The sequence below is a fragment of the Bicyclus anynana genome, chromosome 10, assembly GCF_947172395.1.
Source record: "Bicyclus anynana chromosome 10, ilBicAnyn1.1, whole genome shotgun sequence".
Classification (NCBI taxonomy): domain Eukaryota; kingdom Metazoa; phylum Arthropoda; class Insecta; order Lepidoptera; family Nymphalidae; genus Bicyclus; species Bicyclus anynana.
Window position 1 is genome coordinate 1,968,929 of NC_069092.1, and position 16,820 is coordinate 1,985,748.

The 16,820-nt window shown below is 35.2% G+C and overlaps 2 protein-coding genes across 2 annotated transcripts in view; both read left to right on the forward strand.

Moving 5' to 3' along the window:
- The window catches only part of LOC112050514 (synaptic vesicle glycoprotein 2C), a 56,849-nt gene extending 56,657 nt beyond the window's left edge, over positions 1-192 (forward strand). Inside the window, exon 12 of the mRNA XM_024088798.2 lies at positions 75-192. Within this exon, the coding sequence (XP_023944566.1) occupies positions 75-133 (59 nt within the window). The 3' untranslated portion in view covers positions 134-192. The remainder of the gene's footprint in view (positions 1-74) is intronic.
- A 2,970-nt stretch (positions 193-3,162) lies between these two features.
- On the forward strand, positions 3,163-12,637 carry LOC112050783 (synaptic vesicle 2-related protein-like). The gene is made up of 10 exons (XM_024089130.2): positions 3,163-3,502; positions 4,649-4,807; positions 5,078-5,240; positions 6,798-6,919; positions 7,985-8,220; positions 9,062-9,216; positions 9,970-10,102; positions 10,796-11,070; positions 11,572-11,699; positions 12,527-12,637. The coding sequence occupies exons 1-10, from the start codon at positions 3,364-3,366 to the stop codon at positions 12,580-12,582; spliced, it is 1,566 nt and encodes a 521-aa protein (XP_023944898.1). The 5' UTR covers positions 3,163-3,363; the 3' UTR covers positions 12,583-12,637.
- The last annotated feature ends 4,183 nt before the right edge of the window (positions 12,638-16,820 follow it).

Here is a 16,820-nt window from a genome sequence, read left to right on the forward strand (position 1 = left end):
TCGTCAAAGTGTGTATAGTAGAGTATATTTGTATATATATAAAAAAAATAACGTATGTTGTTTGTCTGTTGCAGCGAGCGGCCTGCTGTGCAGCATACTGCCGAAGAGCACGCGACCGGAGCGGCCGCAGTGATGTGTTGTTATGTTATTATCTGTATCGTGATAAATAAATTAGCTATTGTAAGCACCGTTTATGTTGTTTAAATTCCTTTCACTATCATTTCCTAGTTTCCTATGAGGTATACACAGGGGCATAGCTATATAGGGGGCCCCTTATCCTATTAGCTTACTTAACAGAATTCTTATATTTTCTATTTCGTTCGGGTCTTCTTCAGCTTTTCTTTTTAGTGTTTCAAGTTTATATAAGATAAAAAGTAAACGAAGCTGTAAACATTTCAAATTCTGTACACTAAGTACACCGTACACACAAAAATATGGGTCAATAGGAGTTAAGAGACGATATTTGCAGAATAGACAAAGTAAAATATTTATATTCAAGTGATAACCTTGACAAACACTTTTTTTTTAATAATAATAATCTTTATTTAATAAAAAATACACATAAAAAATGATGAAACAATAGCCTTATTTCTAAAAGTTACTATTAAGTATACAATACAATGTACAAGTACATGCTTATTTAATATAAGTATACTTAAATGTGTTAATCCAAAAAATTAAATGTGTAAATCCAAATAATTAATGTGATGGAAGTTGGACTAGTATAAACCGTGTCGCAACTTCCATCGCTCTTCCCTCATTATAGATGATTACAACATTCAAAATTAACAATTAAAAATCCTAATGATAAAAAACTAACTAAATATAACTTTACAGGGGGCATATTTGTTACAGAACGCAACGAAGTCTCGAAGGTGGCTTAAGCGTACGTCGAAAAGTTGTAAACAACCTAAATAATCATTGGCATTTTTGTTTCTTTTGTGAGATACCGGTACAGAGATTTCCGATAAAGACGTACCGCCAAGCGATTTAGCGTTCCGTTACGTTGTCGTGTAGACACCGAAAGGAGTGTAGATTTTCATCCTCCTCCAAACAAGTTAGCCCGCTTCCATCTTAGATTACATCATCACTTACCATCAGTTGACATTTTGGGCCCCCAACTAAGTCTGATACAGGGCCCCTCCAAGACACGCTACGCCACTGTGACATCTTTCATTGCATGGAGTCCAGATTTTGAACTAAATAAAATTCTTATGTAAAATTTAAATACAAGCGGACGCCTGCGACTTGGTCTGCGTGGAATTCAGTTTTTCACAAATCCCGCGGGAACCATGGATTTTTCCGGGATGAAAAGTAGGCCATGTGTTAAGTCAGAGTAAAATCTATTTCCATTCTAAATTTTAGCCAAATCGTTTCAGTAGTAGCGGCGTTAAAGAGTAACAAACATACATACATACAAACTTACGCGTTTATAATATTAGTAGAAAGTAGGGTAGTACCCGGGGATAGTGATCCTTACAGTTAAATAATTTTTCAAATCGGTTCAGTAGTTTCGGAGCCTATTTAATGCAAACAATCATTCATTTTTTTCTTTTTTATAATATTAATATAAGTATATATGTAATATACAAATATAATAAGATAAAATATTCGCTATCTTGTACCCATAACACAGGCTTTACGCTAAGGCTTAGTAGTGTTGTGTGTATTGCATAAGAATATTTATAAATAAAATAAATATACGTTATATACGTGGTTCAATTAACTGAACAAACCTTATCTATTCGGTTATTGATGTTTGACAGTTTTTTAATTGTACAATTGTATTTTTAATTATTTGGAGGTTCATTGACCCGATATCTTAACGATAACTTAAAGTAAGTCACAGTGTAATGAAATTTGTATTCTCTTAACATACGATTACCCCTTACTTCATCCAAATAAAAGGAACACTGTAATAGTAAAAGCAGAGTGTCACTTCATAACATTTTACCTTTTTTTTTTAAATTAAATACACACATTGGATTTGGGGTAGGTGGGTGCAAGTTTTTATATTATAATAATTCGAAAGTGAGTCTGTTTGTAGCGCTATCACGACTAAACCAGGCAAGCTACATTTTCAGCGAGTACCTATACAACATAATACGTGAGAACTATGTGATTTCCCACGTAGTTCTCGTTCGAAATAAAAGTTTGCTTATGTTGTACACGGGACGTCTGTTAGTAGCCCCCAGAGGCTGAAATGATGTTTAATCCCTCTAAAGTATTTTATTTTTGTCTGTTACAAGTGCCTACCGTAAAACGAAAAAGGTTTATTTGTAAATAGTATAATCATACTAAAATAATGTCCCCTGATAATAAAAAAATACAACCGACTTCAAAACCTAAAAACGTAATTTTTTAAAAGTTCTCCTCGATTCCTCCAGGATCCCATCATCAGATCCTGACATAACTATGGGATCACAGGGGGGTATACCATCTAAAACAAAAAAAAATTAAATTGGTTCGGGCGTCTTTGTGTAATCGATGTACAATGTACATACAGGAAAAAATAATACTGATCAACTTGAAAACCTCCTCCTTTTTGAAGTAGTTTAAAAATGGGTGTAGATTTTCACTATATGCCTAAAACGTTGGCCCGCATTCATCTTAGATTGCATCATCACTTACCATCAGTTGAGATTGTATCCTAGTAGCTTGTTGTAAAAGTTAACTTGTAAAGAATAAAATGAAAAAAAAATCTGGACTTGTGCCCTTAAAACACCAGAGCCTTAAAACAACTTAACAAGTTAGCCCATGTTTTACAAGAGGCTAAAATGACCTATTGGCTCTTTCTAGCCTCTTGTATAACAATTTACTATTGTTATATGGGCATATCTACCTAGTATTACCAAACCACATAATACATAATAGAACAAGTCTGCCTAAACCTTATTTATCTGAATTAAATAGGTACGCAAAGAGATTGTGTGATACTTGCCAGACAAAAATTAAAAGTTTCTAGAAGTATTACTTCTTTTCCGAGATGAAACCATACACTACTCAGCATTTAAGTAAATAGTAACTCAGGCGCAGTCCGTATCAACGACGTCAATATTTATAATGGAAATCCAATGTCAATAATTAGTTTTATTAATAGAAAAATAATTAACAGTGTGATAACTTAATGATAGTGTATATCATCAGTTGAAGATTTAAGTCATTCCTCTGGCGACAAGTGACGAGAAGCCTTATACCTTTTCAAATAAATAAAATTAAAAAGTATACACAATAAAAAGACCTGCTTAATTAACTTTAGACGTTTTAACGATCAAAATGGTTTTAGCATGAAAAAATGTCTGTAACATCGGGCTGTTTTGCATACATTTGCAAAGCGTTGGGTCGATAGCACCGTATTGGAAAATGTCTGTGCCAGGAAAATATTCCGCGAAGAAAATGGAGTTTTTGGATAGAAATGGCAATGGTATAGAAAACGGTGGTTGGAGTAATAATATGAAAAAAGAAATGGTTTATACTTTTGACGAGGCTTTAGATTTGGCTGGTAAGTCGACAATTTTATTTATTTTAGATGTACGCCTGCCACTTTATCAAAGTGAAATTCGTCTGAAGTGAATCTTGCGGAAATAATGGATTTTTTCGAGATAAATAGTAGCATATATACTCATTAACCTCCTCTATCCTGCAGTGAAAGTCCCATTAAAATAGGTTTCGCCGTTCCAAAGGTTAGCCCGGACAAACAAAAAGACAGACAGACAAACAATAAAAAAAACTTGTTAATGTTTTGGTGTCGTCTACACTTAAGATCATGAGAAAACATAGTTATTTAATTCTATTTTATTGATGTCTTGACGATGATTTTTTGTTGATGGATAGTGGTTTTTTTATAAATCCCTCGATTTTTTTTAAAAACTCGGGCCCAAAAACTTTAAGCGATACAATTCTGAAAATTTACCATAAATTACATTATAAGGAGATCTCATAAGGTCAATTTTTAGAAATATCTAATTTGGCTAAATCAGCTAAATTATTGTTTAAAGGTGCATTTGCGCAACTTGATTGGATCCGTTTAACATCAAATTCATTACAATGTCATTCTGTGTCAAACTGACAGTGTTTCAAGGGATTTGACATTCATTTAACACATTTTGTCAAAATCTCTAGGAAAACTGTGAGTTTGACTATACTTCATAAAAGGAATTTACTGTCAAACGTATTCGATGACATCGACGTTCACAGATTCCATCTTATTAATGTCATCTATGAATCGATACATTCGAATCTATTCATAGATGATATTTCTGCTTTTTCGACGTATTGATATCGTGCATTTTCAAAGGCAGCTGACAACCAATGTCAATCAGTGAAATATGCAATTGTAAAGCTGGATCAATATGAAAATAATGAAATCAGCTTATTTTCCTTATTGGCCAATATGATTTCGTCGAAGACTCAAATGGAGTAAGCTAGTAAAAATACGAGATTTTTAGTACATTTTTTATTTCTGTATGGTTCTGAACAGTGGGCCCATTGCGGACTTCAAATCGGTTCAGTAGTTGCTGCATGAAGGATTAACAAAAATATTAATTATGTTAAATATTCAATTCAATATTTATTATATTACCTATACATAGTCCATCTGTCAGGCATCTATGCCTAATGCTTTTGATCATTATTTTATCTTTTCCAGGTCGCGGTTGGTACACATATGGTCTGATGGCTTTTATAGTGTTGGCATTCCAGGGGCTGGCTCTGGATATGTTCGGGATCTCTGTCGTGCTCACCGGAGCATGTGATTTGAATCTGTCTCATTATCAGAAGTCAGTTCTACTGTCGATGCCTTTAATTGGTAGGTCATTACGATTAACACGATCGATGTGATATGGGGTCTAAGGAGCCCCTTATGTCTCACTTGCGGTGCGTCTAGGAATAACAATTTTACATAATAATATCTACTTGATTTAGTATTTATAGAAGAAGTGCACGCCATTGTTAAAAAAAGATTTTATGATTTGTGGATCTAGACAAACCTTGCAGTATTAGTAGGTATATTTAATAAATATATCACATATGATAATTACATATAAGGCTTTAACTATAGACATATTATTTTACTCAGGATCCATCACCATGGCTTGGCCATGGGGATTCATAGCTGATACTCAAGGTCGACGAAAAGCATTAGCTTTCTCACTGTGGGGAAGCTTTATTCTGTCCAGTCTTAGTGCTTTCTCACCGAACTGGATCGTTCTGGCTGTGCTGAAGTTCGGATGTTGTAGTTTGTAAGTAACAAGTCATTCATCGTCATCATCATCTTCATCATCATCATGATCAGCATCATCATCGTCATCATCAAATCAAATCAAAATTCATTTTAGTATTTCAATTAGGCTTAGTTTACAAGCAGTTTTGTCAAGTTATGTCATGATTTAATAGTGGTAATTAAAGTTACAACGGTCCCAAATGCGCCTTGGTCTGAGAATTTCCAAACTAATAAAATAAATAAATAATAAAAATAAGTACTTTATATTAATTACAAAAACTACGAGATATTTTTATTCTCTTTTATAAGTTTCTGTTAGTCGCCGAAAGCTATAAAAAATGCGTTTCACTTGTAATATTATTTGTTACTTATTAATATTTCGTTTTTATCCGACTTAAAAAAGGAGGAGTTTCTTAATTCGACGCGTATGTTTTTTTCTTTTTTAATTATTGTTACCGCATAACTTCGTCATATCTTAAACAATTAAAAAAAAACTTTTTTTGTTTGAAAGAGTATACTTTTAGATGGGTCCCATTTAATTGGCCGTACTGTGGCGCTTTCGTTATTTTCATTTGAACACATAATTACTGAACCGATTTTCATGAAAATTAAATACATACACACTAAAAACAGAGAAATAAAATCATTTTAACAAAAAAATTGAACCAACTTCAAAATCACAAAAATAAACTTTAGGATTTATAGACAGTTCGTTCCGGTGGTTCTTTCAGAAACGGCTTTAATTAATTCGTCACATACGGTAGCACATACGATGTTATTACCCGACTGCAAGAAAGGTAATGTTTTTCGCACGTATCTTGTATGTATGTGTGTATGTAATATTCTTTATTACCTCATATCTTCTAAACCACTGAACGGATTTACGTAATTATGATATCGTTAGATTTGTCCCAATAACCCAAGTGTTCTTAGATAGGTGAAACTAAAAAAAATAACAAAACGACTGTGAGACGCTATAGACTCGAGGTATTTTTTTTTTCAAATAGTGCAATATGGGTATCAAATTCAAGAACTTTTTGTGAGGATTCTAAAATGGTATATCATAACCAATTTAAAAAAACTACAATTAGAAAAACGTTATTTATTACTTGTCTGTACAAAATACGCGAGGCGGATGACTTTTTTGAGCAATTAGAAAACAGTCGGGACCAGAGGATAGAATGATTTTCTTCTACATTATTTAATAGGTCCCGACTGTTTTCTAATTGCTCAAAAAAGTCGTCCGCCTCGCGTATTTTGTATAGACAACTAATAAATAATTTTTCTAATTGTAGTTTTTTTAAACATGGCCATGATATACCATTTTAGAATCCTCACAAAAAGTTCTTGAATTTGATACCCATATTGCACTATTAAAAAATAGTGTACTTTCTACACTTCTGGACTGAGCTTGTTTTTTTTCTTTTCAGTTTTTTTATACTTTATGCAGTCGGGTTTTTTTATTTGTTTAATTAATTTATTTATTTTTCGCTTTTTAGTTTATTTTTGTGATTTTGAAGTCGGTCTAATTCTTTTGTTAAAAAGACTTTATGATATACCTACTGATATTTTTTAGATCCAGTGGAACTCAGTCATTAGGTTTCACCTTGTTGGGAGAGTCATGTGGTCAGAGGTTGAGATCTCCTGTCATGATCATTGTGACCACTTCATTGATCTCCGTATACGGAGTATATACAGGTAAATGACTCATTTCTGTGTACGTATATTTTCCTTCTAACTTCCAAAAAACTGCTTGGTAAGCTGTACACCGTGCTGGGGAGTATTCCCCATAATTCTTTTGGCTGGTGGGAGGCTTCGGCCGTGGCTAGTTACCACCCTACCGACAAAGACGTACCGCCAAGCGATTTAGCGTTCCGATACGATGTCGTGTAGAAACCGACAGGAGTATGAATTTTCATTCTCCTCCTAACAAGTTAGCCCGCTTCCATCTTAGACTGCATCATCACTTTCCATCAGGTGAGATTGTAGTCAAGGGCTTACTTGTAAAGAATAAAAAAAAAAAAAAAAAACTTTGGAGTTTTACTCTTTACCGAAAATTAATTAAAAATATTCAACGAACATGTGTTCTAAGATTAATATTTTCTGTGTCTCTGATACGCATCCTTATACTTATGATGTAGCCAAGTTTTTCGTTTTTTAAAATTCAAATATAGATAAAGGCATGTGTTACATGGATAGTTGGAATTATTTGAATTACTTTGTATGAAAATATAAAAAGTTTTTTTTTTAGTTAAAAAATATATTAGTTATGCAGTTTGGCTCCTATAAGTGGACTCGTCAACACCTTGAAGATCCTCTATACTTAAACTTAGATCTTAATACAGAAAGGAACCTTTATAAGATTACTCGCGCACTTGTCGTCCGCCTGTTTTCTCCGAATCTACTGGACCAATTAAGTTGAAATTTGGTTCACATATCAATTCTTTAGATCTAATCGCAGAGCTGTGAATAGGTGAAATCTGAATATGGAGGACACTTATGGGGGCAAAATAGAAATTCGAAATAAAAATACTGTTTAATAATCTTCATAGACCAGAATATACTTTATTTCTTGCCAAAAAAGTTGGCAACCCTAAAGCGAGGGAACGACGTATGACGTCATCTTTTTTCGAGGGTGCAGCCGGCTCCATCGAATTATAACGTTTGATGATTTGACGTTGTCGTCAAAAAATCTTTTGCAATCTTCATCGTGTCATACATCATTTAAATACATTTTTTTAAATTATTTTTACTTTTTTTCAGTTATAGGATATTTCGTCCTTAATCTAGATGTTTCGATTGATCTTGGCTTCATTACATTTAGCAACTGGAGGTTGCTTATTCTGATCTTCGCGTCACCACTCGGACTATCTGCGGCTTTGTTGGGGTTAATTTATGAAAGCCCAAAGTTCTTGCTAAGTATGGAAAAGGAGGAAAAGGCGTTGAATATTCTTAAAAAAATTTCCGACATAAACCGCGGTGGTGATTCGAGTTATCCAGTGAGTATAAATATTACCTTTTTCAGTTTTGTGCAGTATGTTGTTGTGTATGAAATTAAATATCACGTGTCACAAACGGTGAAGAAAAAACATCGTAAGAAAACCTGCATACCAGAGAATTTTCTTAATTCTCTGCGTGTGTGAAGTCTGCCTATCCGCATTGGGCCGGCGTGGTGGACTATTGGCCTAACCCCTCTTATTCTGAGAGGAGACTCGAGCTCAGCAGTGAGCCGAATAGAGGTTCATGATGATGATGATGAAGATGATGATGATGATGATGATGATGATGATGGTGATAATTAATAAAAATTGAGTAATTAAAAAAATAAAATTACTTGTATAGATGTCGTATTTATAAAAAAATCAGTTTTGGTCATATTCATTATACCTAAACGAGATTTTCTGAGCAATTTTATAGCAACATATAGTGAGACTATTGTTTTCTGAAAATGGGCCCAAGCTCTTAATTTTAGACTAAATATAAAAAAACAGTAGCCGTGTTAAAAATATAATCATTGTATTTTTGTAAATAATTTTGTAACTAGTAGATACTCCGCGGTTTCAACCGCCTAATTCCCGTTCGTTTGGGAATACGTGGATAAAAATATGTGTGGCTTTCAATTGGTAAAAGAATGTTCAAAATCGGTTCAGTATACCCAGAGATTTCCCCCTACAACCTTACAAACTTTAAGATAACTAAGTAATATATTCAAAAGAAACCGACGACGTCGTCGCTTTCTTTTGAATCTATTACGTATTTTGAATAAGTAGAAGTTTATCTTTATTTGCACATAGAAAATAATTGATTGCGTGTACAGTTTTGAATAATTTATTTTACCAGGTAAAGAAGATAGTTCTAAATGAGACCAGTACGTTGAGGTTGAAGAATATACCACTTTGGCAGTCTATAAAGGATCAAACGTTCCCACTTTTCAAACCCCCCTACCTATGGAGAACTATACAGTTGTTTTACATAACTGCTGCCATCTATTGTTCGTATGTATATTAAAGTCGGGCCGCTCAGAAATTGCGTTTCTGACAGGTGGGCAATGTAACCTGAGAGAGAGAGACAAAAAACAAGGCAATTGTAATTCAATATGTCTGTCCCATTCGCACTACTGTCAGGTATGCAATTTCTGAGCGGCCGGACTTTACATGTTATCAAATTTACTGATGTATAGGATCTCTATATTTTCATAGTAGGTATGTAGTAAGTAGACGATCCGAATTAGAAAAGATATTCTATTCATTGGATAAAAATAGCTTTGTATCAAATAGCAGATGTCACACGGTTTTACCTGCATAGTTCCCGTTTCCGTAAGAATTTTGGGATAAAATATAGCCTATAGCACTCGGGGATAGTGTATCTTCCCAATAGTGAAAGAATTTTTCAAATCGGTTATGTAATTTCGGAGCCTATTCAATGCAAACAAACAATCAATCAAATCTTTTCTCTTTATAATATTAGTTTAAGTAGGTACTCGTAGATTGTAAACGATTTTCTATTTATTGGATGAAAATAGTTTTATATCAGACGTCCTGCTGTTTCAACCACGAAGTTCCCGTTCCTGTGAGAATACGGAGATATAGTATAGCCCATTAAACTCACAAATAATGTGGCTTTCTATTGTTAAAAGAATTTTCAAAATCGGTTCTGTAGATCCAGAGATTAATTAAATTTGAAATTTCGAGATGAAAAATTTTAACGATTTTTTTTTGTAATTTGTTTGTTTTTAATATTTGTTACAGGAATAATGGTTTCTTTGTTTGGTTACCATTTGTTGTGGACACTTTTTATTCTGGATATAATGGAAATGGCACAGCTGGTGCTAGCGTCTGTGATATGATTGTCAATTCCAACGAAATGGATACAGATACGGGGGTAAGATAAAATTTGCTTGGTATTCATAACACTTGTACATTTTTGTGCGGTATTAGCTGACGCCCCGCGGTTTCACCCGCGTAGTTCACGTTTTCGTGAGAATACGGGGCTAAAATAGCTTATGACACTCGTAACTCGTGAGAGCAACAGGCTTTAAACTCAGACCAATGACAAAAGGACCTGCCTCGCTAGACGTTACTTTTCTATCAAAGTATATGATCAACGATCAAATGCGCTTATAAAAAGTCTTTCTATCTAGGTAACCGATGTTTAATTATTGTAATCGTTTTCTTCGTATAAAAAGTTCCCTAAAATTGCTAGTTTGTGTAATCAAATGGCATATAAATCTGTCAACAATTTTGAATTTACGTTTCATTTGTAAGTATTTCTAACTTAATTAAATCAAAGTAATGAAAAAAATATTTAAAAAGAATTAATTCTTCTGACGGAACATGAAAACATTGATCGAGTAATAAAATATTCTGTGTGATAGTCTGTGATAGATATAAGATCAAAATAGCTGTGTGTATTGTAAGGACACAGAATATATTTATTGGTGATAAATGCTTTCGATGTGTGAGTTCACCTCGACCCCCTCAAAAAACAACAGACTATTTTGTTGGAGAATTTGGACGCGATGCATCTCCATATCTAATTCCTCTATGGCTTAAAATCATAACTATTACTTTGTAGACTTGCGTTGGCACAGTGAAAGAGTTGGCACTATGGATGGGAGTTATCCAAGTTCTGGCATACATCACTATAAACACCGGAGTTTCATTGCTATCACGCTGGAAGAAGTCGGTAATGGTCACCATCATGACCATGGTGGTCATATGTGGAGTGCTGATCCCGTCTGTCACAAACAGAATAGCCAGCATAGTCTTGTTAAACGGATTCATCACCAACTCTCTCTGCATAGCCATAATTTTTTCTTACTACGTGGATATTTTTCCGACCTCTTATCGGTAAGTCTATTTTATTTATAGTTCTTATTTATAAACATGGATCAAGATTTACATCTCAAATTTCTTCAAAGTGAAGTGAACTTTAAGCAGTAGTGATTAGGTCCACTTTCCTTTAAAGAAAATTAAATTCCTCCATGTTTATGAATATGGAAGTTTGAGTTTAAAGAGTTTTGTTTCTGTTGTTGCATGTTAAATACTACCGGTTTAACCCACGCAGCTTCTGTTCCCGTAGGACTACGAAAATAAAATATAGCCTATGTTACTCGATAATAATGTAGCTTTCCATTGATTAAATAATTTTACACTACAATCATACCTACTACAATTTATCCGATGGACGCCCAATGCTGGACAGACTTCCTAACACAACCCCTAGCAGGTCTACCAAAAATCCGTTTTCCGGTGCGATGCCACCATTCCAACACCTTGGGAACCCAACAGACCACCCACCACCCCCATTTTGAGTCTATAATGCTGATAATGAAATATCTCATTTCTCAGTGGCATGGCTGCTTGTCTCGGAGTGATGGTTGCTAGAGCGAGTTCCCTTGTCGGCATCAACTTGGTCGGAAGCTACATCGACTCCCACTGCACGACGTCCTTCTACGCGTGGTCTGCCTATATAATTAGTGAGTATTGTTACATCATCATCATCACCATCATCATCATCATCATCATCATCATCATCATCATCATCATCATCATCATCATCATCATCATCATCATCATTATCATCATCATAATTTCATCATTCATCATATTTTTTTATAGTAATAATTACCTGATTATACAGATGAGCATTGATAGCCCATTGCTCCTCTGTCTCCGATTCCAGAGTGTGTAGGTTCTAATCCGGTCTAGGTCATGCAAATCCAACTTTTCAGTTGTGTGCATTTTAAGAAATTAAATATCGCGTGTCTCAAAAGGTGAAGGAAAAACTTCGTGAGGAAATTTTGTCTGCCAATCCGCATTGGGTCAGCCTGGTGGACTATTGGCCTAGACAACAGTCTTAAGTACGTTTGGATTTGAATGTTGGTCTTACTCCAACATTCAAATCCAAACGTACTTTTTGGAATTTTATTATTTTTATTTCAGTGTTTTCATTATTTCTGATTTGTTATTTGTTTCTGTAGGTATAACTATAGTTCGTTTCATGTAGGATGGTGCGGGTGACGGTTCGTTTCACTCTTGAAAGTTTCCAGCGATGCGACTGTCACCGTACTCATGCTATATGAAAACCACTTATAGTGGAATTCATAGACATTGTAGGGGCACCCCCAGGGGATCATTCACCCGCTGAGTGTCAATTTCTCAAACAAATAGAGGTTAAATTCGACACTCAGCGACTGAATAATCCCCTGGGGGGGTGCCCCTACAACGTCTATGAAATCCACTGTTAAAGTTTTTATTATTAGCTTAATTTTTCGTAAATAAATTGCTCTTTGTTTCATTTCAGGCGGTGTCGTAGTGAGTTTGTTCCTTCCGTCGGATAATTTAAAACCACAAAGTTAACTATTGTAAATATATTCTTTATTTTTGAAGTTAAATAAATTAATAGGAAAATGGATCTTAAAGTTATTTCGTTTATTGTTTTGTTCGTATGTAAAAAAACTGTTTACAAACAAAAAATTAAAAATTAGGGTATCAGTCGCTAGTAATTTCACATTTAATAAAAGTTATAATTAATTTGTTCTTAAATTAATTAAAAAATTAGAACAATTAGATATAAAAAACAATACAACTCTTAAAATAAATAAGTTATGAAATGGCATGCGTTTTCTACCTTTATTTCTAATTTGTTTGTTGGTAGACAGTACACATCGAATATAGCTTTAGTAAAGGAGCAGTCATCTTTGTTATAATATGAAAACAAAAGCATAACTCATAAGCTAACACACTAACATTAGAAAAGCGATTTGTGTGTATGTTTATTTCTCCTATACGATGCGGCTACTGAAACGATTTAGCTGAAATTTGGAATGAAAATAGATTATACTCTGAATTAACACGTGTGTTACATAGGCTACTTTTCATTTCCGGGATTTGTGAAAAACTGAATTCCACGCGGACAAAGTCGCGGGCGTCTCCTAGTATATAATATACAAGTCATTTTCTTTGCAGGACAACACTTTGACTGCATCGTCACATAATTCAGTCAAATAATACTTTGAAGGTTACAATATTTCCCAGAGCCAATAGAGCTAAAAATTGGTATGAATATTTAGAATACATCTTCATCTCTTTACCCTTATCCCACTTAAGTGGGGTCGGAAAAATATGTCAATCTTTTCCATTCGTCTCTATTACTCGTCAACTCATCATCCACTCCTTTTACACACATGTCCTCTTTCACACAATCCAACCATCTCTTCTTTGGCCTTCCTCTCCTCTTATGTCCTTCCACTTGCACATTCAACGTTTTTCTAGTAATATGACTTTCCTCCCTACGCATTACATGTCCATACCAAGCTTACCTTCTACTCCTCAAATTTTCTGTCACTGGCGCCACCTTCAGACTTCCTCTTATATTATATAATGATTTATTTATTTTGCTATCATCCGCGAAAATTCGGCGAACCCATGCGACAACGTCACCCAGGTCCGACAAAATATGATAGCAAAATAAATAAATCATTATATAATCATGATGAACTTCCGCAAAGTAACGCCTGCTTCTATCCAATATTCCTCTTATATACTTTTTATATTTTATATTTAGAATATTTAGAATACGTACTATTTTAAATAAATGAATTGTGGACAAGTCCTCATCAATTAATTTCATTTTTTTAGATTAATTTGACTGGACTAACATATTATCAAACGAGATGGCAGTCAGGTGGTAACTCGTTGTGAAATTGTAAAAGTTAGACACATTTAAGGAGCATTGATACTTAAATACAGCCATTTATAGGTGAAATACAGGTTTTGAAACAGCTAAGCTGTAGTATATAAATTACGAACACATGTAAATAAAATTGAAATGTCCGTCTGTGATTCAAAAGAACTGTTTTCGCAAATTCTTATAGGTAGTTATTTACATGATACTAAAACAGAAACAAAGTAATAAAAAAGTCTTCGTATATGTGTGTATAACCACGTTCTGCTACCAGAAATTATGTGTGGGCAAACCTCCAGCACCGCCCTGCGAATTTGATCAGGGGCCCATCTGCTGATCAAAGTGGGGTTGCGGGTGCTCGAAATACGGCGATGACGCCGCGAATCGAGAGCCTTCAAAGAATCGGTTAGATCGGAAGACAATGAAAGGTCAAAAGGTCGAGAGAATGTGTATCTCCGGCCTTATCTCTAGAACGGCTACACCGATTTTAATGGGGTTATTACAGGCAGACAGAGGATAAAATTAAGCGGCATATAGCCCAGTGAATTTGACCTCTGACTATGATTCCGGAGGGCGTAGGTTCGAGTGAGTCGTGATAGCCCTGTAGATCTGAGCCCTGCCTCCGATTCCGGAGGGCCTAGGTACTAATCCGGTACGGATGCACCTTCAACTATTTTAGCTATTTGCACTTTATTCACGTGTCTCAGGACGGCCAGTCGGACAAGGAAAAACATCGTAAGGAAACCTGCATACCTGAGAATTTTCTCAATTCTTTACCTGTGTGAAGTCTGCCAATCTACATTGGGCCATCGTGGTCGAATATTGGCCTAAGCCCTCTCATTATGATGATGATGATGATGATGATGATGATGATATAGGCTAGTTTTTATTCCAGAAAACGTCTATTGTTCCTGTGGGATTTGTGAAAAACTAAATTTCACGCAGACGCTGTCGCGGGCGTTGCTTGTAATTATTATATATTCTGCAACATTTCTGCTATATGTATCTAAATCTACATAAATCTATTCAGATCTACATAAATCGAACGTTAGCCTAGATTTCGTTTTTATCAATGTCACACAATGTGCTCTTGGAGGCATGGGAGTGTAGCTTCAGATAATTAATAATTAAATAATTAATTAAATAATTAGTTAATTTTTGATTTCTTGTCAGAGCACAAGGAAGCAATCAATTCCTAATTATTATATTTAGAAAACTTCCCATTCGGTATAAAACCAAATACATTTTCGTGGACCACCTCTTACGTATCGTAAACCCCATTTTTATGTTACATCAATGTAGACCCCCGCCGAGTCTTCCGTAGACTTCTGGGGGTCTACCTGGATCACTTTGGGATTCAATGACTTAAGCGGTCTATAAGCGACAGAAGTCGCGTGCATCCACTAGTAACATAATATGAAGCAAGGCCTTGGTTAGTACTTGCGATTAAAAACTTATAAGTATCAGCTTAGATATTTGGTGCGCACAAAAAGTGGTACAATGGCACGTTGAAGTTATTAATTAAATAAAATATCCATTAGCATACGTATCAAGAGTATAATAAATTAAAAAAAAAACACACACACACAAGACTTTATTTTTATATACTGCGCGTTAAATAAGTCACATGATAAATTGAATTGAAATATTAAATGAGCTAAAGCAGACGACAACCCGAATGCGAAATCGGTTAGATTATTATTTTGATAACCGAGTGGCGCAGTGGGTAGTGACCCTGCTTTCTGCATCGACGGTCGTGGGTTTGAGTATCCCGTTATTCTCACGGGTACGAAAACTACGCGGGTGAAACCGTGGGGTGTCGGCTAGAATATTATATACACTCATATATTATATATATACACTGATTACGTAGCTTTCCATTGGTGAAAGAATTTTTCAAATCAGTCCAATATTTTAGAGCCTTCAATGCGAAACGATCGAACAATCAAGATTTTCCTCTTTAAAATATTAGTATAGATGCATTCTATATCTGAATCTCTGTCGAAGAGTACAATAAAATTAAGTTATTGTGAGGAAAAAGGAAAAAGAAGAAAACGTGACCTTTATGTAGATATAAAAGTGTTGCCATACCTACTCTTAGAAGTTCGTAATTATACAAAAAAGCATCACACCTTGTATAACCTATCTGCAAGACACGTCGGTATACGACGTGTCTTGCAGAGCACGTGAACCATGTTCTTCTGGAATTCTTTCCGTTTGTCTCACAGGTCCGTCCTCTCGAAATTTCGGAATACAGAGTGCCAGATGCACTCTGTATTCCGTAGGAATAAACAATTGTTCTCTAAAATATCATGTCATCATCATCATCATCATCATCATCATCATCATCATCATCATCATCATCGGCCATCGTACATCCACTGCTGGACATAGGCCTCTTATATGTACCGCCGGCCCGCTCTTTGGCTTTTTGCATCAATTCGATGCCGGCCACCTTCTGGAGGTCGTCGCTCTGTAGCTCATCGAATCGCGAAGCTGAAGTGGCAATGGGCGGGGCACATACGTAGTTCGAAGAGCCGATGGACGTTGGGGTCCCAAGGTGCTGGAATGGCGACACCGCACTACTAAGCGGAGTGTTGGTCGACTCCCCATCAGGTGGAATGACGACATCATGCGAGTCGCAGGGATTAGCTGGATGCAGGTGGTTCAGTATCGTGATGTTTGGAAGTCCCTACAAAAGGCCTATGTCCTGCAGTGGATGTCCATCGGTTGATATGATGATGATGATAGGACCAAACACAAAATTGTCCATCCCTAGCTGATTATCCAAAGTTTATCCGTCTCTAGCAAAATTTTGTAAAAATTAACGATCTGAACGAAATAAAATGCAGACGAAACCTGTATTTTTCGTTACCAACCAACGACCTTCCGTCCCATACAATCGCAACAT